Raw genomic sequence first — 27,791 nt, 5'->3', positions numbered from 1 at the left:
GTTGATAAAATGTTTATTTAATTTTTAACATAAAAATATTTTATTTCTTTTCATAATTAATTTATTTTGCTTAATTAATTAGTAATCATGTAAATATTGCTTTTTAATTATTTTCAACCAATCAAAAAACTCCAAAAATATTTTCCTTTTAGATTTAGGTTTATATTTTTATAATCTAATATTTGACATAAAAACATTTTATTTTTATTCATAGTTAATTTATTTTGCTTAATTAATTAGTAATTATGTGTATATTTGCTTTTTTTAATTATTTCTAACATATCAAAAAATTCGAAAAAAAAATATTTTATTTTGTTAAATTAGGTTTATATATTATATACTAATTTTATACATAACTAGATTTATTTTTCTTGTTAAGTTTAATTATTTGTATAATTATTTGTTTAATTAGCTTGTTAATTAACTTAAAATCAATTCTAAAAAATCACAAAAAAAAAATAAATTAAGTTTAATTTGTTTTATATTTATTTTTGTATATTTTTTGATATTATTTCTTATCTTTTTCTTTGTCCATAATCGGAATAAAAAATCAAATATGGCAGAGATTGTATGCAGTTGATTTAAGACTTTTAGAAATTTATCGTGTAGTCGCTATGATTCTATCAAGCTTCTGATAAATTTTCATTAACTTTAAATCCGAGATCATCATTCACTCACCATCGATCTTCACTAACATCGTGAATATACTTGACTATCTTCAAGATGATTCGCGTGCTAACATACTAACAATTGACTTTAATTTCCGCATTTTATTATATTGTTCTTTATATTTCTTGCTTTATGCTTTATTTTATTATTTATCATATTTATGTTTCTGTTATTTTTTCTTTGTCCATTTGGACATATTATTTATGTTTCTGTTATTTTCTCTTTGTCCATTTGGACGTATTATTTATGTTTCTGTTATTTTCTTTTTGTCCATTTGGACGTATTATTTATGTTTCTGTTATTTTCTCTTTGTCCATTTGGACGTATTATTTATGTTTCTGTTATTTTTTCTTTGTCCACTTGGACATATTATTTATATTTCTGTTATTTTTTCTTTGTCCATTTGGACGTATTATTTATGTTTCTGTTATTTTTTCTTTGTCCACTTGGACATATTATTTATATTTCTGTTATTTTTTCTTTGTCCACTTGGACATATTATTTATATTTCTGCTATTTTTTCTTTGTCCATTTGGACATATTATTTATATTTTTGCTATTTTTTCTTTGTCCATTTGGACATATTATTTATATTTCTGCTATTTTTTCTTTGTCCATTTGGACATATTATTTATATTTCTGCTATTTTTTCTTTGTCCATTTGGACATATTATTTATATTTCTGCTATTTTTTCTTTGTCCATTTGGACATATTATTTATATTTCTGCTATTTTTCTTTGTCCACTTGGACATATTATTTATGTTTCCGCTATTTTTCTTTGTCCATTTGGACATATTATTTATGTTTCCGCTATTTTCTCTTTGTCCATTTGGACATATTATTTATGTTTCCGCTATTTTCTCTTTGTCCATTTGGACATATTATTTATGTTTCCGCTATTTTCTCTTTGTCCATTTGGACATATTATTTATGCTTCCGCTATTTTTTCTTTGTCCATTTGGACGCATTGTTTATGTTTCCGTCATCTTCCCTTTGTCCACTTGGACCATATTTTTACCTTTGAGCTAAAACATTAATAATCAAGATAAAACTTTAAAAAAGGCACTTTGCACACTTGCACCTCTATGGTTTTCCCTCTTATTTTTTTTTTAATCATACCATCATTTAAGAAAAGTATTAAATGCATAGGAAAGGTCTTATAAATTGAGAGTAGATAACTCCTAATTACTTGTTCAAACATTTTTATTTTCAAACAACGTATTTTCAAAACTTCTCATCTATTTTCAAAACTTTCATCTGGTATTTGAAGGGCATTATTCCCAGTGAAACTCTTCAGAGACCTATGTGACCTATTGTCCATCTTCACTTCTTCTATTTTCAAATCAACAAAGCATTTAAAAAAGTGAGCTAAGCAATTAAGAGCCCATGGATAACCATGGATACAAGGGTGCTTAAAACCTTCCCTTTGTATAACCAACCCCCCGAATCCAAAATCTGTCAAAAGGTCTTTCCTGTTCTTTTATGCCTTTCCTAAATGTTGGATAAAATAAAAGTCGGTGGCGACTCTTGCAATAAAAAAAATATCAAAAAAAAAAAGAAAGAGCAAGGAGTCAGTTCGCCTCAAAAAACCGAGTTTACAGTAGTGTAGAGAGAATATGCAGGTCAAAATCAAAGGAAGTAAATGTATTCTGAGAACAACAAGAAGATCAATTGTTTGTTGTAACATGCTTTTGCTACAAGCAATAGTTTGAGTGATTCATGGTTAATTGACAAATTATATGACAAATGATCATAGTCTTTTTAAAGATATTGACAAATTAAGCCATTGTTTTCAAAGTAAAATATGGAAATGGTGATTTCATCTCAGTCAAGAAAAAATGGAATGTTTCTATTGAAAACTTAGTTGATCTGAAAGATACTTCTAATGTCTTATATGTGCCTAACATTGATCAAAATTTACTTAGTGTTTCATAACTTGTTTAAAAGGGCTTCAAAGTCATATTTGAATGAAATTGGTTCTTGATCAAAGATGTAAAAGGAATAGATTTATTTAAGGTTAAAATGAGAGTTAAAAGTTATGTTCTAAATCTATTTGAGAGCAAACAAATTTTTTAAGCACAGTCAGTAGAGCTGAATCGTGACATAAAAAACTTGGGCATTTCCATCATGTTGAAATTTTATACATGCATAAATATGCTCCAGTGAAAATTGTGTCATCACTTGAAGACAGCATGGCTGTTTGTGAAGCTTGTATATATGGAAAACAAGTAAGAAAATCATTTTCTCACACCACATGGAGAGAGCTGAATGGATTGAACTTCTGTTTGCAAGATTTCATTTTAACGTTGCAATTTGTCCATAGTGGACTGGATTGCAATAAAAGCCGCAATCTCCCCGGGTGAAGGTTGGGCTTGCACCATCTTATAAGTTTTTCCAAGCGTGGCCCTGAAATTACTTTACCTCGGCCCCGCGGTGGGCGCCAGGTGTTCTTCATAGACTCTAAGATATACCTTAATGATGATGTATCATGATCAAGACTAGTGGTGTTTAGTGTTCCGGTAAATAGAGAAATCTTTTGTTCCTTGATTACATATCTACATAGCAAATCAATATATGTACAACGCTTTTTTATGTATAAACCTGTGAGCTATATACAGCCCCCAATGAACCTAAAAAATGTGCATTTTTAAGGTTTAATGAATTTAGTATTATAAGCTATATACTTGTCTTCCTGTACAAGTATCTTCTTTTAAGTCATTTCCCAAGCCTGCAATCACCAGAATTTTTTTTCTATTGTCATTCATTTGGAGAGGGTGAAATGCTACATCAAGTTATGAAGTAAGAAAAAAGTATAACCAATTGAACATAAAATTCAAGCAAAAAGTTTATTACCTGAATTTGGCCATCTGAAGTTCCAATCACCAAAATTTCTTCATTGCTGTCTAGAGTCATGCAATTAACCTTACAATTTGTACCCAACTGTAACGTGTCAACTCTAATGTGTTTCTTCTTATCCCAAATTTCTACAACACCTCCCTTGCACCCCAAATAAATTAATTCTGAACTCACTGCCATAGCCCTCACTTCTGATCCAGTTTGCAGTGATCCAACCATGCTGTAATTGGAATTGTTCCATATCTTGAGGTACAAGCAAAAGAGTCAGTTAACTATGGTAAGACATCGATCAAATTAACATCAAGAAGCTCAAAGAATTTCTAGGCTTTGGAATTTGTTATATCATGAAACCCGATGTTTCTAGCAAGAATTAAGTATTTAGACCTTTACATAGACCACTCACTATACAGTATATGTGTGAGATACCTTTATAGCAGTTCCGTCCAAGGAAGAGCCAGCTGCATATATAAGTTCACCATGAATTTTCAGAGCATGAATAGGATTGGATTTCCCTAGTAATCTTTTAAAACCACTTTGAATATTACTAATAGTTCCAGTGGCCAAATGTATCTCCTGAAATATCACAATAAGATTATTACCATTGTATTGAGATACCATCATATACTCAAGGGGATAGCATCAGATTGGATTTAGGCTACATCATACTTCTTAAAACTTTATACCTGAACACTACTGTCATGGCATCCACAATATAATCTTCCAAGAGCATAAGCCAAACACTTCACATATTTACTAGAATTTAACAATTTGGATTCTCCATTCAATGAGTGAACCTGATGAGAGAGGAGTAATTAAGGTATACAATAACATTACTTCCGTCAATATGTATGAACTAAATCTAAAGCATTTTAAGCATTCGACGAGAAAGAAGCAAATCTATTTAAAAAATTAATGGCTTGTCAATATTCCACTTGGGGGTTGATTTTTGGATTCAATCAGATAGGAAGGAAACTGCAATATCCAGCTCAGAGAATAGATCAAGTATAATGTTTGTGTTTGAGAGAGGGAACTAGTATTATTTTATAATCTTGTATGCGTACCTTGACTCCTGCCCCCTGTGGAATGAAACAAGTTGTGCTATTAGTTACAACTAAATTATGAATCTGGTCCTTCATATCTTGCACCTGCTCACAATGTATTGCTTCCTTTCCAATAGACCAGATCTGTTATTCAATAAAACAAAACCATTGTTGGCAGGCTTCCTGATATTAAGATTAGAACAGCCATTTTTTTACCTTTGCACTTCGGTCAAGTGAACCACTGTAAAGTCGGTCACCAGATTCTGAAATCGTCAAGCTTGTCACGGCCTTAGTATGTTCTTGGATCTCTTGCAACAGAAGTAATAAGTTATCTTTTAATGTCCAGACCTTCAAAAATTACAAAGTGTTTTCAAGTAAGCTATTCAATCACAGTAAAGTTGTCATATGAAGCCAAGAACCAAACATTTTGTTAATGACCAGGTATATATGTTATGGTACTCTTAAAGCCAGTCAATCTTTCAAGCAAATGAGAAACACCATGTCATGAAAATTTACTACTTTCTGCGACACCTTGTATGTTTTTATAACGCATTTAGCTCATGCTAACACCAAATTTAAATAAGCTATAATAGATTAAATAAGAAAGGATAATGCTAACATGTGTCCTAAAGGCACAAGTTAAGAACTAAATGTAGTAAGTTTGTTTTGGAAATTGTGCCATGATGTTATAAAAAGATTAAAATTAAATTTTTTACAATTTATTTCAATATAAATTTTCTATTTATGGATTTCTTAACATGTGCCCTTAGGGCACAAGTTAGCATCACCCAATAAGAAATATATTATTTGACAGACTGATATAAAACTTATATGTTTGTTTCAATAATTGTAATCACGACATGTTAAAACTTACACGGCATATGAAATCCTAAATTTTATTACCTTGATTCTTCCATCTGTATGGCCTGATATAATTTTATCCTTGAACCAAATGACAGACAACACTTCTCCATTATCTCTGCAGTCTATTTGAATTAGCTCTTTATGTCTCCAAATGTCCTGTTACAGTAATGAATTTTAAATCATCTGCTATGCATACATTAGAGAGTGGTTTAAAAATACACCACACTTAACTGTTTTAGACTGGTTTTCATCAACCAAAACGTTCAGCATTTCAGATGCCAAGAGAGAAAATCTCTTTAGCTCTCTCAAACCTTTTAAGATATCCTTAGCGTAGGAAGCAGTTAGATCACGTACGCCATCTGAAATTTACAATATCAAGTAAAATCATCATATATTGCTGCTTTGCATAAACATTCATGCTTTTGATCACAAATATAGAGAAGCCAAAATAATATCATCTTATCTTAATCTGTTGAAAACTGTATTTTGAGTAATTTATGATGCCAATGAAAACTGCAAACTTGATACTATTTTCCTTCGTAGACTATTTCTTTCTTATTATTATCATCTTTCTTCTCTAATTTCTTTAAATCATGGTTGTAAAAAATTGCTATATTTGTGAAACTTACCAGAAAAATGAAGAAAGCTGTTGAGAGCAAGCATAGAGAGGATTCGGTGTTCTATGTCCTTGGCAGAATTTAATTTATTTACGAACTGCTTTAGCAGACAGACACGGGCTGCTCCTTGTATCCCTGTATCTGGTAGAATGGTCAGCATGTTTACGAGCCACGTAGCGGAAATAAAGCATGCTGAACGCAGTTCTGGAATTCTGCTCTTCATGCCATCTGCCAAAGCTTCAAAGAGTATACCAAACTCGTGGCTAACTAGAACAGATGCAATTTTTCTTTCCCAATCATCTGCTGCCTTCTCTTCTTCCTGTTGATTCCGAGTACAGATAATTGTTTTTAAAATAACAGAAAAGAAACAATTAGCCATCAAGAATGCTTGGGAAGCAGAGAAAAAAAACTCAAAATACTGCAAGTTTCAAAGAACTTTACTGGAATTGTTTCGACTTCTGAGAAGTTGTTGATATGGTCCTCCTGTACAGCACTTCTGGGACTTTTGTCAATACCTGCACGTTTGAGAAGGACTTCTCTGATAAGGGGCTTTCCAAAGGAGTTGAACCTCCCCTGCAGTGACATAATTGTATCAGCAGCTGCTAACTGGGTAGTAGGGAAATCTGAGTTCCCCAGGCATGAAATAAGAGTATCTATCGCCTCTTCACGGTAAATGCTCATCATTCTTGGTTCAACCTAAAAATGGCAGGATGAATGTTAACTCCCTATTACCGGAAAAACAGCTTTTTGCATATGCAATTTAAAGGGAGTAATACATAGAGTGTAACTAGAAATCTAAAGTAGTTCCTATTTTTAAGGTTTAGCTAGTACTACTTATAAATTCCAAGATTCATACCAGAAGATCAAGTTGGAGTAAAAGACTAGCCATGACTGGCCTTTGATCTTGAAGGGCTGTCTGCAAATAAATAAGAAGAGTGTGCATTGTACTAAAAGGTCCTTCTTCCTTAATAATGTGGAGGATTCGTTCATTGAATGTTCTCCTAGAAGGAACCAATACAAAGCTATTAGACATAAGCTAAAAAATACATTAGTTACTTCGATGGCAAATAATACTATAGAGGCTCTAAACTTGTTAATGAATAAAAGTCGGAAAATAGTGAAGTTTACTATTTGATGTTATCAATGCATTGTGCTTTTCAATAAACATTTTCAAATTCTTAATTCTTTAATCCGTGTCTTAGCAGTTAGCACATTAGTTAGCTAATAGTTTCTCCGTTTCACTGGAAAAATAAAATTAGATACTAGTTTGGTTAGCATATTCATGAATATAAAACAGATATACCTATTTAGTTTGATCAACTCAGAAAAAAATTCAACAATCTTGAAACGTTCTGCATCTGTTGCACTGATGAAGCTTTCAAGAATAGGAGACAGCTCTGCTTTATCTGCAATGGTGTTCCTGCAAGTTCCATCCTCTTGCATGCATCTCAATAAGATCTCCACTGCAGCAATCCTCTCCTCTGCCCATTCAGCTCCCAAACTTCCAACAACAGCTTCAATTGCTTTCTCAGAGAACATAGTTTTGACAATCGAAGACGCAATTATCTCATCGCTGCCTCCAATAACCTGTGCCAGTAGAAGAACCGCTGCTGTTCTTGGATTTAAACACATCTTAACCAAGTCTTCCTCTTTCTTAATGAAAACTTCTATGAGGGACTCCACTATGGCCATCTCGGTAAGAGTCACAGTGGGAGGGTTTAGGACATACAATAGCACAACAGCCTCAGTCAACCCTTTCTTGAAAAGAGCCATTATACATTCAACATCGGTATCCACACGTGTGAGAGTCTGAATAACAACATTGTCTCTAGACCCCATCTCGGCCAGAAGAAAAACTGCTGCTTGTAGGACCTGGGGTTCAACAGAATTGAAAAGTATCTCCATAAACCCGTTAATTATTGGAGGTTTTGATAGCATGCTATGGATATCCACTCCCATATTCCCTCCTCTCCAAAGCTTCTCAATTTGAAGAACCGCCATTTCAGATTCCTGGAGAATCTCTGACATGTACAGGTTATTGATTGCACAGCGTAACTCACTAATCATCCCATCAGCGGTGGCTTGTGCTATGACACTATTAGGAGAAGCTGAAGGCATTGTTGTCTTTATTTCTTCTTCGTTATCTTTGAATGGACTCTCACATGTTGGCAGGACTGAACTGGGGTTGCATTCTTTCCAGCTGGCAACTAATCTTTTGAGCACATAATTTGTTTTAGGTAGCTTGGTATTTTGCAGCTTCTGGCGAGTTATAGGACAAGTTATGTTCTCTCTATTGAACCATTCCTCGATAGCTTTTCGTTCATATGTCTGACCAGTCTCAAGAGTCACAGGATCATCAAATATATTACTAGTTATTGGACAGACAAAGTCTTTAGGAGGCGTTTGTTTCCCACTTCCATTCAGCAACGTGTTTTCGTAATCTGCCATTTTATTATCCGGGAAGCTAGAAGCAGGAAGAATCCAAGTTAAAGAAAATGTAGCAGACAGCAAAATATTGAAGAATGGTTTTTTAATAAAATATACCCCATGGATTCTTTCAAGATAGCTAGCATTTGTTCCTGGGTTTGGCTTTGTTGAGGCTCCAACAATGCTGTATTTTTGTCTTTTTCCTACAAGACATAGTCAGCACTTAGGATTAAAAGAACTAACTAAAACCACAAGCATAGAAAATTCAGTCCCTATTGGATTTCCCGTCTCTAGCTGGCATCAATTACCTCATTTTCAGCTTCAGAATCTGAAGAAGAACAAAGCGAATTCTCATCTAAAGAAAATTGAGTTTCAGGGCCTGAGTTTAAATAGACTGGTGCTATCCAATTTTTTGAAGATTTTGGGGGATTGACATCAAGGACTCTAGGAGAGACTCTTTGAGGATATAATGGTGCCTGGGAGGATCTACTGCTGGAATTGCTGCTCACAAATTCAATAGACGTATCCCTTTCGGACCACATTGGCTGCATGAATCAGTGGAAAAGAATAAGGAAATGATGAAATGCCCATAAAATGCATATGCTATGCATAAAATTAACACAATAATGAACAAACATAAACACTGGTAAGTTGAATTGAAGAAAAGTAACAAATTCGTAAATAAAGAAAAAAACAACATTACATTTACATTATACCGTCCGTTCTTTAACACAGGCATTTGCATATCTTCCATTCTCTGCTCTCGGCCACCACCATTGCTATCTTCTGCAGCGCTCTTCAGTATCAGCAAGGGTGGAGTAACCGTAGTATGTTCATCTTTATTCATCAAAACCTCTTTAAAGTACAAAGCAAGAACCCTACAGTTCTCATCTAGAACCTCTTCGTACTCTCTTTCCAACTCCCTCAGCTTCGAGGCTTGTTCACCGCTCACATTCGACAACAACTTCGCGTAAGGCATAGCCACAAACTCGTCTGAGTAGTCTCCAGTATCGCGGCTCGTGGTTTCACTAGTGGATGGCAAAATCAGCGTTCTCTGTTCATCGAACCATCGGTAAACAGGAAAGAGATGGATATAAAATAGGCGCTCGTAGAGAGATGGTGCTATTTCAGATCGAGCGAGGGAAGGATTCAAATGGAAGATTCGGAGGAGACTGATGGCGGATTCATCAGAACGGTTACGGAGGATAAGAATGAGGGAGAGGATGAAAGAAGAGAGGGGAAAATCATGGAGAGGAAGGAGAAGCTTCTCGGCGAGGGAGAGAGAAGAGGAACGAATAGACGAACTGGAGGATGAAATAGCGCTTTCAAGAGCGTCTGCAGCGAGGTTTAGTTGTTTTAGGTTTACTTGATTTACAGGAGTTTCGCGGTGGAGAGTTTCAAGGAGGTGACGCCGGAGTTCTGATTGATGAATCACGCCGGTGATGAATGCCGTTACGTAGCGGAGGATCTGAGCTCTTGTTGTGACGGTTACGGAGTTCATGGCGGTAGTTTGATCGGAATGAGAGTGCACTAGTGGAGTAAGAGTTTTAGACGTTAACGGAAATAAACAGTATTAACTGATTGATTCAATTTGCGGGAATGAAAAAATGGGAACGGGACGGCAGTTTGCGTAATGACCAATTTACCCTTATGATAAAGTCTTTGAAATTAATACGACAAAGGTAATAGTGGCGATAAAAAAACGTATAGATTATGGTTTTCTTATTTAATAAATAAAAAAATGATGAAAAAGACAAAAATATTAATAGTAACTGCTAATTGGCTGCATCTTCTTCATAGACGTACGCGGAAGGAGAGTAAATAAGACCAAATAGGGATATTCTGGTAATTACTGTATTAACTTTGAAAACTCGCGGCAAAACGTGAAATAGTGGGACCCGTTTTGCCGTCCAGCCGGCTCGGTTTAACAGTTAATCACGTCACGCGGGAATTATCAGAACTTTGGTTTCTGGATTTTGGATTCATGTTTTTTTTTTCCTTTTTGTAGTAGATAATTTTTTAGTGTAGTTTTTTTTTTTTTCCAGGTATGATCTTATTGTAGTATTTTAATAGCTGGATTTTTACTAGTTCAACTTTGTTTGATTAATTAATATTTCTGAGTCAATAATTAATTAATGTTTCATTTTCATCAAAAATATCTATTAGTTTATGCAAAAATGAAATTTTTAGTTTGCAATTATTTTTAACGGTTAACAAATATCAATATTGTTAGATTTAGTACAATTTCAAAGTTTGGATTCTGGACTTCACGATTTTGCGTGTAAGTTTTTAGTTTTTTTTTGTTTGTTTGTTTGAAAGCAAGAGATATTGATTAAATGAGTCTTTTGTCCCGAGTGGACAAGAAAATACCAATAACGGTCATATCGATGAAATCATCAATATTGGGGCATAAGATGATCCCATAGATTAGAAGAGCTAATGTGGCGTTGAAAGTCGTCCAATTCTCTACTTTGGTGAAGACCAAGGCTTTATCTTTCAAGAACTTTTTTTTTAGAAACCCTTAACACTTCCTTTAGTTTTTAGGTTAGGAGTAACATCCTTCTTTTCCATGTATAAAGCAGTGGCTATCATCTGATGATTAGGAAGTTTCCCATAAATCTGTGATGGGAGCTCGATCCTTCACATAAATGCCCGGACTATGTTCAAATTCTTCTAAAGTTGGTGCTAGTTGAAAGTCTTGAAAGGTGTAACATCTTAGGGGAGAATAAAAAATTGGGCCAAAGCAATGATTACCCATGCATCAACCTCTGTAGTTAAAAGATTAAGGAGATTCCCAATTTCAGAGGTCTTAACTTGAAGGAATAGGTGTTTCTTCTTTGGGAACTCATGTTCTTCTTATATGCTCACAACGCACTTACAACCTTTATATTCCCTGAAAACAAAGAAGTGCACATGCTAAATTTTTTATGATAATGCAATGCAATATTATGCATGGTTTATGGTGAGGGTTTTGAATAGTCTGGGTATAGTTGCTCATGGTAGATGGATTTTTAGGTGTAGGATCTAGGGTTTTAGAAGGTTCTTAGAGTCATGGATCTTATTTGAGAATATTGTCTCCATAACAAATTACTCATTAGTCAACAATACCTTTAATGGGATCTACTCTAAGTGAGGTCTTCGCATCCACCAAACGAGGCATACATCTCGAAGGCCAACACTACACAACCATCGATTCCATGGTTCTACACACGGTTCCCAGATTCATGGACCCTATTTGAAAATATTACCGCCATAGCGAATTACTCATTAGATAATAATACCCTCAAAAGGATATATTCTGAGTGAGGTTTTCACATCAACCAAACGAGGCATACTTCTCGAAGGCCAATACTACACAATTATCAGTCCTTATAACAAGTTTAGGGTTCTAGACAAAAGGTCCCCATAGTCATGACCCTATTTGAAAATATTGCCTCTATAACAAATTACTCATTAGACAATAATACCTCCAAAAGGATCCACTTTATGTGGGGTTTTCATACCAAACCAAGCGAGGCATAAATCACGAAGGGAGATACTACATACCCACCGACTTAAACTTAGGTTTTTTCTCGGATTCGAGTATATAGCCTTTCTCACATTGTGCCAGCAACTAGAAAATTCCAATCACGTCATATAAGAAATCATACAGCAAATGAATAAACAATAATAATAACATATAAGAAATACATGATTAAAAGATGGTAGAAGAAAATGAATAAAAAAAGTCAATATTCATCGTAAAGTTAACTAAACTAGGTTTGACTCTCTTGAGTTCCATTGCTGAAGCGGCAGCTGTCGCGGCGCGAAAATACCCGAGTGTACGAAAGCTAAAAAGTCAACAAGAGTCTCTGATAAGTGACAAATTGTAGTTATTTTCGTATATATTTTTTGGCACTTATCGTCTTTTTTTCTTAACTTGTGCGTGAATTCACACATTTTAGTTAGATTTGTACATATTGTGTATAATTTGTGTTTTTTATTCATTTATATATCTTTTGATAGTTTTTATGTCTTTTGTAGGTATTCATGCATGGTTGGAGCATTGAGTAATAAAAGCCAAAGGCTAAGCTTCAAGATTGCAATGTTTACCAATTTATTAAAGAATGAGGCTCAAAATAAGGATGATAAAAATCATCAATTTGGTTTTCCATTTAGTCATTGTTAGTTACAACATTGAATAAGCTTTTCTACGCTTCAAACCGGGCGCAAATCAGAGTTACGATTCTCAACTTATGACCGAAACAAGATTTCATATTGCAGCAGACCGCGCTTAGCGAGCTCTCCGTGCCGCTAAGCGAGATATGAGATTTCCAGACTAGTTTAAAAGGGTAAAAATCACATTTTTAGGTCACGGGTTGAGTATTTTTTTAGTCCCAACACCATCAACATCATTTTTTGGTAGATTGAGGCTTAGAAACAACATTGGAGCTTGCATATGGATGATCTGGAGTGGATTGCTCATCAATTGATGTTGACAAACCGAGAGATTTTTGGTTCATTTCTCTTCTTCTTTGTGTATTCTTTATTTGCTGGATTTGTATGTATATTTACTTTGAATTCATGTATATTTGTCGCCCATGTCGTTATATAAAATCTACTTTACAAATTTGTGTTGATTGTTGTCTTAGATTTTTGCGCTGTGCTCGGGGTTTAGGTTGTTATAAACATATACTGTTCAAATCCTTATTTAGAATGATTATCTGTTAGTTTCAGGATTATAGAGATATATTTAGAGCTAACAATCTTTATGGGTGTCGAAGCTTAATGCTTCAGTGTTAGTTGTGTCGGTTGAGAGATCGTTGATACAAATGATATGGATGTTTGTTGTGTTGTTGAGGTTGGCTGAGAGATCTTCGCCGAGATGATATAGTAGTTCTCTCTATTTTGGGTTAGAAATGACTTAGGGCGTGATCGATGTTGGATGATACTGACGAGTATTGTAGGTTGAGTATAATTGATCGATAAATTTAAGTTTGTGTGAAGTAGATTATATGCAATGCTTGATAAGTTTCTTCTCTCGGAAGAATGAATTCTTTTCTGTTCATATTTACTTTTCCATTTTTATGCTTTACCAATTCATTTCAAACTCATAAACACGAGACTTGTCAACAAAAATCAAGTATCACTGATCCTTGTGGAGACGATAAATCCCGGATAAATATTTCCAAAACTTTTGTTTCTTGCCGCTTTATCGCTTCAACAGTCGCCACCGAAGTTAATTTTTAAAAGGGAAAAATCGATAAAACCCTAAAAGAAAAAATACGGTCGTCATAACCAAATTCAGGTTCAAGAGTCGATTATGCGTGCGGAAGGTATTAACACCCCAAACATCTGTTGTACTCAACAGAAACTGTTTAGTTAGTTTTGTGAATAAGAGTGTTAGCTTATGTTATTTGGTTTCTTCTAAATATTTTTGTGTGTTTTCAAAAACGACTAAAAATATATTTTTTTATTAAGGCGCTTAACAAGATTGCGAGTCTTGCTCCTACGTATCCTTAGGTGTGATTAGGAATTTAAAGTTACGTAGTTCTTAGTAGAAAATGAGTGTTCGTTGGTTGATTTTAATGAATGATATTTAGATCACATTCTAGCGGTTAAACGTTGCTTGTTGCTCGCGAGTGGGAGGATGAAGCGTTCGTTTGCATCACGTTTGAATGGATAAAACATCATTTGTTTATGAAAATTTTTGGTCTTGCTAAAGCAGAAAAAGATGGTTTGATGAGTTGAAGTTGCTTTTATATGGATGGATATTACATCAAACTAATCTTTGTTCATCCAATTCTTTTATGAAATATGTGAGGTGAATTAAGTCATGATTCCTTAAACAAAGAAAAGTATTCAAAAAGGCAAGCTATTACGGCTTGTGTCAGACTACTCGGGGACTAGGATGGATATTACGTCTAACTAATCCTTTTCATCCACTAAAGAACAAATTAAGTTTGATTAATTATTGTACTTTGAATGGAAAACGATTACCCGAAAGATAAGCTATTACAGTTGCATCTAAATACTCAGGGACTATGATGGATATTATGTCCAACTAATCCTTTTTCATCCGGTTTTAATTGTTAAATATTATTCGGTATTTTTAAGCTTTGACTTAATTAAGAGAGAGATTTAATTATTTATTTGTGAGAAATGGTTTGATTTATTTGAGAAACAAAATATTTATTTTCACTTATTTTGCTAATTAATTCATTTAATTAATTAAAATATTAAATAATAAAATAGGGGTGTGTTAGGTGCCAAATTGTGTTAATATTTAGTTTAATTAATGGCACCTTTCGACTGTTTTTATCGTATATTCGTACAATTCCCTGAAGTTTTAGATAATTATTTATAGTTTATAATTTTAAGCTTTCTCTTATTGATAATATGTGTTTTAGTTGTGATTTTGTAGGTTTTAGCCATTTTTGAGAAGTTTGGAGCTTGTTTTGACCATGATAAGAGAGTGTTGGGCAGAAGTATCCGCGCGTCGCGCGGAGATGTGGGCGCGTCGCGCCCTGGGTTAAGATATTTTGGAGCTTCAAAGCAGAGAGTTGCGCGCGTCACGCGCATGGGTGGTTTATATTTCTTAAGTGTACTGGCGCGAAGCGCGCTGGAGGGCGCGACGCGCCCTAGACAGAAAATTGTTTTACTATATAAAGAGTAATTCTGATTTTTGGAAAGAGACTTGACATTCTTAAGAGCTCATAAACCCTAAACACTGTAGCAAACTAAGAGTTGAAGATTAGAAGCCTTGATCGTCGATTAATCGCCTTTGATGCTTGTTGATCTTCATTCTTTACTTCTTGAGCAAGCTACCATTCTCATGGATAGCTAAATCTCTTTTGTATCAAGATAAGATGTAATCTTCCTAGCCTTTTGTATGTGTTCTTGTGAATATATTATGTATGAACATGTGATGATCAATATAGATGGTTTAGTTTGTTAAGTAAAGATTTTCTTGGGTATAAGTGTTTGAGACATCAATATATGTATCTAGATCTAACTTTATCATCTATCAAACTATAAATTGCAGACATGGATTTAGCGTTTGATGTTTACTTAGTATCGGTTTTAAAACGTTATTTGTATTGTTTAAAGGATGGAGAAATCGTCGGTTAAACAATACGGTAAATCTAACTATATCATTGCGGACACGGATGATATAGGCGTCGATACGTAATTATGTTGATCGTTACCATGTTCATATACGTATATTTATAAGGAGACATACAAATTTAGGTCGATGAAATCGAATCTTGATTCATTTTCTTTAACTTAGAACTTTCATTACTTTACTCTTTGCTACTAAAAGTGTTGAATGATCTTTTGCAAACCCAAACTTAAAGTAACATTAACTCACAACAAAATAGGCTATAGAACGGCGGTGATATCGCAATAATCCCTGTGGATACGATATAAACGAAAAGTACACCACAATACTCTTACAACAGGGTGTAAATATTCATGGAGTAGTATAAACAGAAAAAACTACAATGAGCTTGAAGCCCAAATGGAAAAAAAAAAACAAAAAGGTAAAAGGAAGCCAAAATGAGAACAAGGGGTGGCGTGCCTAATACATGCATGGGCTTAGCGAAAAGCCTGATACCTTTTCCTTCGTACCATTAAGGGGTGCAAAAAGGAAAAGACAATTTCTTTATAGACCTCCTGTTTTCTTAGGGACTGTGGTGAAAACCCTAAAATACCCTTATATTTCAGAACTGCATCTCCGAAGGCACCTTTTTCTGGAAAGAAAGTGATTTCGAATATGCACTTCCGAAAAAACCATTTTTAAAAAAAAGGTGCATTCAGAGATGCACTTACGAAATAACCCCTTAGGATATTTCGGAAATGCACTTCCGAAATATCATCACAATCATTCATCTTGCTTTCAAACATACACTTGCAGTCACTACACAAACCTCATCTACAGCAAATCAAAATAAAACCAATATTCCGGACACACTTACAAGCTTTTGTAAATCTGGAAAATAATCTTTTTGGTTTGACTCCAACAAGGCTTGTTGATGCTCTTTTTCATCAAGTTTTTGATATTTACAACAATACTCTTTCTTAAAATGTACCACCTGGTATAGATTACTTAAGCCTAACTTCATTCATTTGCTACTGTACCCATCGGTGGTCTGGATTTGGTAGCTCAAGAACTAAGTATACATAATATGCATTTAGCCATCAAACATGAAAGATTCAAGACGCATAAAATTCTGAACACACTTACAAGCTTTTGTAAATCTGGAATAATTGATCTATTGAATAACAGATAGAAGATAACAGAAAGAAAAAAAAACGGGTCTTTATTTCGGAGAAGAAGAAGCCATGGCCGTAGAAGGTTTTTGTTTTCGGAGATACATTTTCGAAAACACTCAAAAATGAGTGTTTTCGGAGATGCATCTCCGATATAATTATAAATATGAAATGAGTGATTTCGAAGATGCATCTCCGAAATAAAGGAGTAATTTGGGGCTTTCAGGAAGGATCCTCACCCCTTTAAGGTTTATAAAGAAATTGTCAAAGAAAAAATAAGGTTTGATCAACAAATTATCAAGGGCCAAAGAATGGAAGCCCATCTGACTGATGAGTCAAAGGAAAGGGAGAGATTGACTATTCACTCAAACGTGGCCTTTGGATATATCAAATGGCTCAAGTTGAGTCAGGATCAAACACACCTGTGATCATCAAATCTACTTACTAGGTTGTCAACGCCTAATCAATGGTCCATCATTCAAACTGCCAGAGTGGTCACTCATGGGGATCCTATATATCCCCTTCACAATGATCTACAATAGGCCAATTAGAGCTTGAAATGTGGAAGTTTGAATTAAAAAACAATAAAAAAATCAAAATCTAATGATTAGTGAGATGTATTCGATGACTCTTGTTTAATTTGGAAACAACTCTTCCATTCAACTCTCAAACTCTCGTTCTCATGTTTAATTTGGAAACAACTCTTCCATTCAACTCTCAAACTCTCGTTCTTTCCATTACTCTTGAACTCAGATAAAAAAAACTCAAACATCAATGCACTAATTAAAAGGAAATCAATACAAATATTAATTTTGAAATGGATGAATTAATATCAATGGAATCCAACGAAATTGAAGAATCTGAAGGTCCTAAGGTTGAAACCAAAAGAGCTTGATCTGTTCATAACTCAAGGTTTCAAGCAAAAATAACAATTGAAACACGTTTAGATCTATTAGGAAAGTTTCTGAGAAATTACATGATTGAACGCAAGCCGGAATCAATGAATCTGTGTTCATGTTCTTGAGTGTTCATGAACACTCATGAACACATGAACCCTAGATATTTCTCGAAATTTGAATTTTGAGATATTTCATAAAATTGTTTGAGGGTTTGGATATTAAACAAGTGCAAAAACTCAATTATGCCAAGAAAACACTAAGATGATGAAGATTAGAAGTTACCTGAAGCAAAAAGCTCAACAACAATGATGAACAACGATGAAGTTTCCAGTGAAATATGTGGAATCCGATGAAGCTCCAGCAAGGTAAAATTTCACTTCCCTTTGCTTTTTCTGCTCGTTTTCTTTTCCTCTTTCTTCTCCTTGAATTTTTCTACTTAAATTATCAATTAATCACTGTGAATTTTCTGTGATTATTGTGTGTGCTAGGCTGTTGAAGTTATGATGAAAGGTTTAGATGGCTGCAACTCAATGCCAACCTTGGAAGTTATTCATAAACAAGAATAACTTCACAAGCTTGCAGAATTGCTCGAGCTGTAACTTGTGAGAAGGAGGCTATGGTGAAGATTTTTTCTGCTCAATATTTGAAGTTTTATGTCTGCTGAATAGAGTGAATTCAATAGGTTTAGATAGGCTAGATTAGGGTTGCGAGGTGTGAGCAAGTGAGATGAAAAAGAGTGAGAGGTTTGGATATTTTGAGGGAAAGTTTGTTGCAAATCCGTGTGAATCAAGTGAGGGAAATGTGAGGTTTGTTATGAGCACATGTGAGCTGTAATTTGTGAAGTTTGCAGCCCTGATTTTGTGGGATTAGGAGGGAAACCATGTGCGAAATTCGTGTGATCCATGTATAATGCTATGTGATGGTTTCATGTAATGGTTGTAAAGTTAATCATGAATGAATGAAAACCATTTATTCATGGATAATTCAACTTTGATTCTTTCCCTTTCATTTTGTTTTTGTTTGAATTTGGGATGAAAATGATAATAATAATATGATCTTGGAATGTTATGTAATGTTAATTCAAATTTGTTCATGTATGGTGATGATTCAAATTTGTTCATGTTTTGGTGACTTATGGATTTCAACTTTTGTTCATTTTTTACTTTGTTTTATTAAATTCTTGGATAATGGTGATGAAGAAGAACAAAGCATGTACATGGCATGAAGATGATAACATGGAAAATGATGATTTGTACTTTTTGTTTTATTCAATTTTTGTGTTGACTTTTAATCTTCACTCTTGAATGATGAAGTGAATGTATGAAGAATGAATGAGAAAAATGTGTATGGCATGACATTCAAATTTGTCTTATTCAAATGGTGATGACATGTAATGATGGAATATGATGGATAAACTGTGCACTTTAAATGAAATGTAAGATTATTTAGTTGACTTTTTCTTTGACTTTACAAAATGAATGAAAATACATAAAATGCACTTAGATCAAATTAGATTTTCTTTTAAATGAACCAAAAGTTGACGTAGTGATGCAATAGTATAAACATATGGCATATACATGATTGATGACATATGAAAATTGGATAAAAACATGAATGAAAAAGAGTGATGAACTTAACATTTAAACGCTAAGTTGTCAAGCCAGAATACATTTTCTCAAACTTGTTGTACAAAATGTCCTGAGGATTTTTCGAATTTAATCCTTTAAGTGAACGGAAACTTGTAATTTAATTTACTAAAAATACCAGTTAACAATAGCATTTTAATGTTTAAGCTTATATTTGTGTTAGATCTTGTATGCTAAACATTATTTCCGCTGATTATATATGTACAAACCTATAATATTGTATTCCCATTCAATTAATAAAATTTCATTCAAAACACCTTATTATGAATTGAATTCATTTAATTTACGCATTGTACGTTAGTGGCTTTGTTAATCTGATTTTGACTATATTGCTTGGTCATTATGCAACATATGATGTCGGTCCATAACACACATTCTCTTAAAACTCTAAAAAAAACTTCCGCTTATGCGCATTTTGAAAACATTTTTTGAAAATAGTTTTAATAGAGGAAGGTTTATTCTACTCCCTCGTCTAGACCATTTTGCTCCCATATTGAGCCCAACAAAAGCTCTTATTCCGAAAGACATCAATGTCTAATCAAGACTCTTAAAATTTCTTCTACCAGAGGGCGGATTAAAGACGAACTCGGGAAAACTATTGTTCTATGACGTATAAACAATGGCTTGAAGGCAATTGTTTTGGACTGCCCACAAGGCTCACGAAGAAGGCCTAGTGGCAAGTGTTGAAAAGAAGGAACACAAAAGAGGTGGACCCTCATCCCTGCCGAGGAAACACGATCACACCATCCATCATATCTCTATCTGTTGGATCTAATTTAACAAAAAACTAAAACAAGGTGCCAAACCACATGCACACGGTTTTAACCGCCGATACCATATAAAGACCAAATCGGACCATTTCAAGTAAGTATTCAATTCATTATCACTCTAAAAATACTTTTTGCTCCTTCATTGACTTGTATGTTGGAGTATTAACTTTGCAAATTCACGACTCTCCACTGTACTAGAAGATCAATCAACCATAATAGAAGACAGATCTGTCAAATTTGAACTTCATTCCATCACTTCATCATCGATTTCTAATTCCTGACTGAAACAATATTTCTACGAATAAGGTCATTCAAGTGGAAGAGTCATGTTATGGGTGACCATATTTAACTTGTCATACACCTGATGTTGGCTCCATACTTTAAACAGAGAGAGATAGTAGACAATAACAATATGGAGATTCATCAAAGTAGTGTTTAACTTCTATAATTTATAATTCATATGTATAAAAAAGATTGATGGCAAAATAACATTAATAATATTTGGGACAATACCTATATAAAGTACATGAGTAGACGACCGTCAATAAAACCAAAAAAAAATACAAGAGGAAATAACTACAAGACCAAAAAGAAACAAGCAACAAAATGTCAGCTCTAGAAAAATCGTCATCTAAGAACTACATCCTAATGAAGGATCAAGTTAGAGTTCAAGATAGTTGGGCCCCCAACATCAAATCACAGACCACTAAAAAAAGAAAGAAACGCACTCTCAATCTAGCTGAATTCTCAATCTCCTATGATTAATCTAAAGGATATGATTTTGAAGTTGTTATGTGAAATTGCAAGAGTTTTCCACAAATCTACCAAAAAAAAATATTCCCGCGTCAAAAATATATTTTTCTTCTCTATTTCTTTCACGCTTGTTAAAATGCCTGAAAACAAGATCTCATTATAAACCCTCAAAATAATATAGACCACAACATGTCAAAATCATATAAAAAAGATTGATAACTTAAACTTTTTTAAAAAAAATTATCCACTCAGATTTCACAATTTAAATGTATAAAATGTTCACTTAAAAATTTTCTTGATCTGTATACATCTAAATTATAAAAATTAAATGAGAAAATCCTTTTTTAAAAGTGATTATTCTATACTTTTCTTCTCCTTATAAGGAGATGGAGGGCCAAACACATTTTTTAGGAAACTCTTGTGAAAAAAAGTAACTTTTTTTTAAAGACAAAAAATTGAATAAAAGGAGCTTGTAAAAAAGGAGTAGAAACCAACTTTTTCGGAGCTTAAAACACGTAGTTGCGGTTCGAATCCCATTGAAAATACTTTTCTATAAAAAAATGGCACTAGTACAATAGACCGTAAGTTTTTCAATTTTTTATATGGTTCATAACATCTAGCGTTATATTTTATTTTTTCTTTTTTTTTTCTTTTTTTCTATCATTTTTGTAGATACTAGTATTTTCCAATTTTTTATTCATTTTGTATATTATATCTTGTTTTATTGTATAATCATATTCAATAATAATATTATTAATTTCTTATACTATACACTAAATTATATATGTTAATACAACAATTAATAAATACACATTATATTTATATATAGGGTCAGGATGAAATGACAACAAGATGTCAAACTTAGTAAAATGACATCTCTGATAACTCTTTACTTCATATCCATATAACAAAATTCACCGTTGGTGTCATTTGATCCTAAAAAAATAATTATAACCAAACAACTTTAATTTTATTTTAAAAGCTCTTATTTTTAACTTTAACTTTAAAGTAACTTTTAAGACTTAAAAAAGTAGGGTCAAACGAGCTCTTAGATTGGTTAATTTGGAGATAATCAAAATTAACCTTAATTTTTTTAGGACTTTTAAAAATGTTATAAAAAGCTTTTTCTATCTAGAAATCAATCATAAGCTTGAATTATTTGAGTATAGATCCGTGACATCTATTACCTATATGTTAGTTTTTGGTGAATACCTAATACCTATATATGTCCAGTATTGTAAGCAGAAAAATAATGCAATAGATGGATCAGAAATCAAAAGAGAATATATAGGTAAGAAGGTAAAGACAGGAAGGAAATGCTATTCTACTGTGTTATTTAATTATCGGAAAATAAATGAGAAAAGATTGTTGGGTCATGTGCATGTTGTGTGCACTAGAAAGAAATTAAATATCACTGCACACGACAAAGATTTGGATGTACGGTAGAGACAATAATATAGTATAGTACCTCTATCTGTCACCATTCCTTTGTCCCTAGATATTTGTTATGGTGAGCTAGCCCAACAGAATACTATAACAGTTTTTCGTTTCCAAGTCTCTGCTCATTCAGGCTAATCTTAAATCGAGATTTAAGAGATTGTTTGTTTGTTTGTCGAACTATACAGTTTAAGGGAATGTTTGTCTCGAATATAGAATTAGTGAGTGTATGTATATTAATTAATTGTTTGTGTACCAGAACCATCAGGTGAGAGTGATCACAGTTCCTACACCACCATTGAAAGATAAGTTAATCTTACACATTTCACTAACTGATCGCAATTGAAAGTTGTATGTTAATTAAAGTATCTATGATATTTATCTTTATGGTGTTATGACCACTATGAATATTGTGAGCATGCTTATCATTTATTAAGCTATGATGCATCCTCGAATATTCTCGTCCATGTTAGCAATACCTCTGGTAGCTCCGCTGGTTCTTGCCAGGAGATTTCCAACCAGCATCAGAGCAAGCATGACATCATGGATTTTTTTGAAATTTCTGAATCTGGTATTGCTGGAATTATCTTGATTAAATTAGAGATATCCTGCATTGGCCTAATACATGTTTGTGCTTGGTAGTAAAAAAGGTGAAGGTCAACAACCGACGTTTGGTACTTAAGATAAATATGTCATTTCCTTTAAATTCCTAATAACTTAACGTCGTATGTTTTCTTGAAACTAGTTTTAGTGTTATTTTTTGGTTGTGATGTATATTGGTCGGTATATCTTCTCTCAAAAAATTCTGGTATTCTATGTGAGCTGCGATGAGTGGTCGTTGATACGAAAAGTATGATTTGGGTTAATCTCAAAACACAAGAGGGAGAGGGAAAAGTATGATTTGGGTTAATCTCAAAACACAAGAGGGAGAGGGAAATTAATTGTGTGTGATTGAAAATCCATTTTCAAAACAAAATATTTTACAAAAATCAAATTAAAAAAGCTTTTGTAAAACGAACAAGTAAAAGCAGCGGAAAAAAAAAAAGAAAATGGAAATGCAACGGAAACAAAAGACTATAAATTTAAGAGTTTAGGGATAACATAAAACCCTCGATGACTTACTTATTTCTTTAAGAATTCCTTCTTAAGAGTTTTCACCTTAAATTTTTTTAACATGATATGCCCATAAATATTCTTTTACAAGGATTGGAGTTTTTCAATGACTAACTATCCAACCAAGACTTGGATTTTAAGTACAGAGACATCCTCAACCAACTGAGAGATTTTAGCACATGTTAAACTCCAAACCAAGAAGTATCTTTTAATACATGGCTAAACTTAGAAATCGACTGAAAATTTTAATAACGTAGACCTCCCCAACCAAATAGAGGCTTAATTTGGTTTTCCTCAACAAACAAAATGAATCTTTTCACCTGACTTAGCTCTCAACCAAGCTATATTTCTCTCAATGAGATATTACAAATATGCTCTTACACCAAACTAGAATACCTCACAAATATAGAGATATTGTCATACCCTAATTGATGTCCCTAAGATTCCACTTATCAATCATATGTATTTGAACAAGATCACAAGCATGGTTCTCCTCCATCCCCTTAGTCCTTGAATTTACCTTTTGTGGGAGATCACCAAGCATCTTTTGTGTTTCTTTGTTGCATATTTATTTGCTTTTGTTTCATCATCTAACTTTGCTAACCATTATTCAAAATACAAAAACATGCTTTTGTTTTCTTATTGTGCAAAGTAGCGTTGACAATCAAAGAGTCAAGGGAGTGACCAACACTTAAGAGGGTCTTATTTCATAATCAAAGACGTTCAAAAGCTCAAAGTAACTTGGTTTGTGGTTGAAGTTTTCCCAAAGATCAAGCATTGTTTCCAAATTAGGGTTTTGGTTCCTCAAAGTCAAAGTTGTGGTCAACTCTTGGTCAAATAGACTTTTATTCAAGAAATGACATATAATATTAGTCCAAACTCATGTCAAGCTTCATTCAACTTCATTTGATTAAAAGAAGTTCAAGATTGATGTTTATTTTCACAAGTGATTCAAGTTTGGTTCATGGTTTATTTCCATGCATTTTCTCAAGCAATCGTTAAGGTTTAATCAAAGGCCATTTAAGTTTCATTCATATGGTAGTCATTTGATCATCATTAAGCTTTGAAATGTAAGAAAACATCAAAATTTTCAAGTTGGTACAAGTGTGTTTGACCTAAAATCAAGTATGGCATACCATTTGGTCTAAAAGGCACAATTTTCTCAATTTTCAACCTTTATGGGTTCTTTTTGAGGCTAAATGTCCCTCTTTATGTCCTCTACAAATTTTCTTTAGAGGTCAAATATCAATTCAACCTCTAAGCATCTCAAATTTTGAATTGGATTTTAGGTCATTTGTGCACAAAATAAGGTCCATGTCATGTTGGACCTAATGCCTGACCTGATTTTCATTGGCACGACCTCAACTTTGCAAACTTGCCATTTTAAGCTCAATCACTCTTTTAATTCCATTCTTTTTGTATTTTATTCTCCTTCTTGAAAGGATCACTTGGATCAAGAAAAATCACTAAACACACGAGGGAATTGGATTTGGCCTACGTATGAACTGGCAACTCAAACTCTTTATTTTGGTACATGACATGAAATAAAAAAACGCGTGAAACTTAACTTGGGAGCACTCTCACATGTGCAAACCTCTTTGGCTTTATTAAACGCATCCTATTGAGTACAAACTACCTATAATTCTTGAGAAATCATGCTTTTCATCACTCTCACAGTTTCAAAAAATAGAAAATTCTAGAATCATTTCACACTCTGCAGAAATCTCAATTGGATACTCAAAAAAACCAGAAGTTGATTCTTTATTTCAAGCTTGTTTTAACTTCAAATCACTACCAGAAACCTTCATCAGCATCATCTGAAGCTAGTTGAAGCATTACAAAAGTTTGAAACACCTTGCAATTATCATCACCATTTCACCATTTTCAGTCCTCTGAAGCTCACTTGGGAAAAGTATATACGAGTTACATTTCATAACAAGCAAGTTACCACTCTCTTCGTCTTGGCTCAGTGATTCAAAGCCTTATTTTACTGCCATTTATTGATTATATTAAGCATTTAATTTAGCTTTGAAGAGCTAGAGTTCTTCGTGTTTTCTATAAAATTATCTCTGCTTGGAGTGAATCAATGGCTCCAATGCAGAGAGATATGAACGATGATGTTAGTTGAAGCTAGAATGTGTGATATTTAAGCTTAAAACAACAATATTATGTTTTAGTTTGTTGACTGTATTTTGAAAAACAATAAGTTCAACAAGTTGTTGGACAAGTTGTCGTGACACGTTGCTACGACATTGCAGCATGTGTTGTTTCTATTTCTGGAAGATCTGTTTCTATTGTTCCAGAAAATTTGTTTTGTCATTTGTGGATCAAGCAGCATATTGAAGATTGAATTATCTAAAAGCTGAAGAAATAAAAGAATATCTAATTTGCTTGATTGGATGTCAAAACCTTTTTCCTTGCGTTTGAAGATTTGATCTGTAGAAGGTTATAGCCTGATTGAATATCCAAGCCAAAGTGTTCCACTGGCTTATAAATGGAGTAGTCTAAACCTAAGAAGATTACGAAGTTGGGCATAAGTATTAGTATCTTTTAGGGTTTCGTCTATTCTTTGTATGTCACTCATGTATCTTGTTTGATGCATAGAGTTTGATTGATTGTTCATTGTGATTCAATCATGAAATTTTAAGCAAGAATGCAATCTGTTTAATTGGAAGTGTGTTCTCATGTCAATTGTTATTGTTGTTGACAGTCACAGGTGTGTGATTGTGGGAAGTGAGAGGGGGTTCTCATATCTAGGAGTGTCCTAGGTAGAAATTACATAAGGTAGTGATTAGGTGATAAGTTTTAAAGTAGGGTTGTTTAGATTTGAAATAATACTATCGTAGTGGATTTCCTTCATGGCTTGGATGCCCCCGGAGTAGGGAAGTTGCATCGAAATGGGTTAACAATTGATTGTGTGTTTTACCTTCTGCTATTAAGTTATGGATAATTTATTATTTTGGTAAAAGTATTATGTCAGCAGATGATGTCTTAACATTTGTCTTGACATTGTGTTTTGGTGTTGGAACATCAGTCTTGACATCTATTTTAAAGTGCCAAAATTTCAATTGGTATCAGAGCTGGCACCCTGTTCCATTTTGGGTGAGCTCCAAGGAAGATACTTTCTGGTGCCATAAACAAAGAACGAGGCTTCAATAACATACCACCACTCTTAGATGACACCAATTATGATTATTGGAAGGCATGTATGGTAGCATTCCTAAAATCTATAGATATTAAAACTTGGAAAGCTATCTTAAAAGGTCGAAACCATCTTGTTTTGAAGGACAGAGAAGGGAATGAAACCTTGAAATCAGAAGATGACTGGTCTAAATAAAAAGATGATGTTGCTCTTGAAAACTCCAAATCTTTGAATGTCTTAGTACATGTTGTTGACAAAAACATGTTCAGGTTGATAAATACTTTTACTATGGCTACAAATGCATGCAAAATTATCAAAACCACTCATGAAGGAACTTCAAAAGTTAAAATGTCAAGACTTTAGCTTCTCACTACTCAATTTAAGAATCTTAGGATGAAGGAGGATGAATCCGTTCATGACTTCCACATGAGCATTACTGATATTACCAACTCTACTTGTGCCTTGGGAGAGAAATTATCAGAAGAAAATTTGGTTAGAAAAATACTCAAGTCTCTACCCTCTACCTAAGAGATTTGACATGAAGGTGACAACCATAGAGGAAGCTCGAGACAGTAGCAGCATGAGAGTAGATGAACTTTGTGGGTCACTTCAAACATTTAAATTGGCTATTAGTGACAAATATAATAAGAAGAACAAGAACATATCTTTAGTTTCCAACACTGAAGATGAAAAGGGCAAATATAAACTTGATACTAAGGAAGATATGTCAAATGCCATTGTGTTACTTGGGAGGAAATTTAACAAGGTGATGAAGAGAATAAATAGAAAGGCAAAACCCGATGTTAAGAACATCTCACCTGACATCAGCAAGAACTATGATTTTCAGGAAAGAAACAGGACTGAAGAGCAGTCATATCAAGATAAAGGCATTAAGTGTTTTGAATGTGAAGGCTTTAGTCACATTAAGTTTGAATGTCCCACCTTCCTCAAGAAACAAAAGAAGGATTTTTTGTGTCTTGGTATGATGGTGATGAATCTGAAGATGAAACAAAGGGTGAGACTGCTAAGCATGTGTCTGCCCTCGGTGGCAAATGGGATTTTGATGAAAAATTCAATGTTAAAGAAATGTATTATGATGAATTGAATACTGCTTACAAAGAATTATGCATTAAAAGTGAAGAATTCAATCAACTAGGGTAGAAACAACAAGAGATCATAACTCAACTACAACCTGAAAAAGAGGATTGTCTAGCTGATATTTCTTATCTACATGATAAAGTGACTTTGCTAACATCTAAACTTGAGAATATGTCCAAGTCCATAAGGATGTTGAACCATGGAT

The 27,791-nt window shown here is 33.6% G+C and overlaps 1 protein-coding gene and 1 long non-coding RNA gene across 5 annotated transcripts; one reads left to right on the top strand and one right to left on the bottom strand.

The window, feature by feature from the left end:
• Positions 1-2,900: 2,900 nt before the first annotated feature.
• On the bottom strand, positions 2,901-18,056 carry LOC131603854 (putative E3 ubiquitin-protein ligase LIN-1). Of its 4 annotated transcripts, none has more exons than XM_058876292.1 (15): positions 9,185-11,201; positions 8,784-9,020; positions 8,593-8,678; positions 7,352-8,512; positions 6,905-7,049; positions 6,490-6,744; positions 6,061-6,367; positions 5,663-5,790; positions 5,471-5,587; positions 4,784-4,915; positions 4,589-4,711; positions 4,211-4,321; positions 3,954-4,100; positions 3,525-3,770; positions 2,901-3,399 (listed from the first exon to the last, which is right to left on the bottom strand). In XM_058876292.1, exons 1-15 carry the CDS (start codon positions 9,974-9,976, stop codon positions 3,382-3,384), a joined length of 4,005 nt encoding a protein of 1,334 aa, XP_058732275.1. In that variant the 5' UTR covers positions 9,977-11,201; the 3' UTR covers positions 2,901-3,381. The 4 variants fall into 4 exon arrangements, with proteins under 4 accessions (XP_058732275.1, XP_058732274.1, XP_058732277.1 ...); XM_058876291.1 differs by having other exon boundaries at positions 2,902-3,399; positions 9,179-11,201; XM_058876294.1 differs by lacking the exon at positions 9,185-11,201 and adding an exon at positions 17,910-18,056 and having other exon boundaries at positions 2,903-3,399.
• On the top strand, positions 17,363-18,341 carry LOC131603858 (uncharacterized). Its single transcript, XR_009284537.1, has 2 exons — positions 17,363-17,992; positions 18,116-18,341. It is a non-coding gene; the product is annotated as an uncharacterized LOC131603858 (long non-coding RNA).
• The last annotated feature ends 9,450 nt before the right edge of the window (positions 18,342-27,791 follow it).

Source organism: Vicia villosa, linkage group LG5, assembly GCF_029867415.1.
Source record: "Vicia villosa cultivar HV-30 ecotype Madison, WI linkage group LG5, Vvil1.0, whole genome shotgun sequence".
Lineage (NCBI taxonomy): Eukaryota > Viridiplantae > Streptophyta > Magnoliopsida > Fabales > Fabaceae > Vicia > Vicia villosa.
Note: the sequence above shows the minus strand (reverse complement) of the source record. Positions and strands in the feature narration are given on the sequence as shown.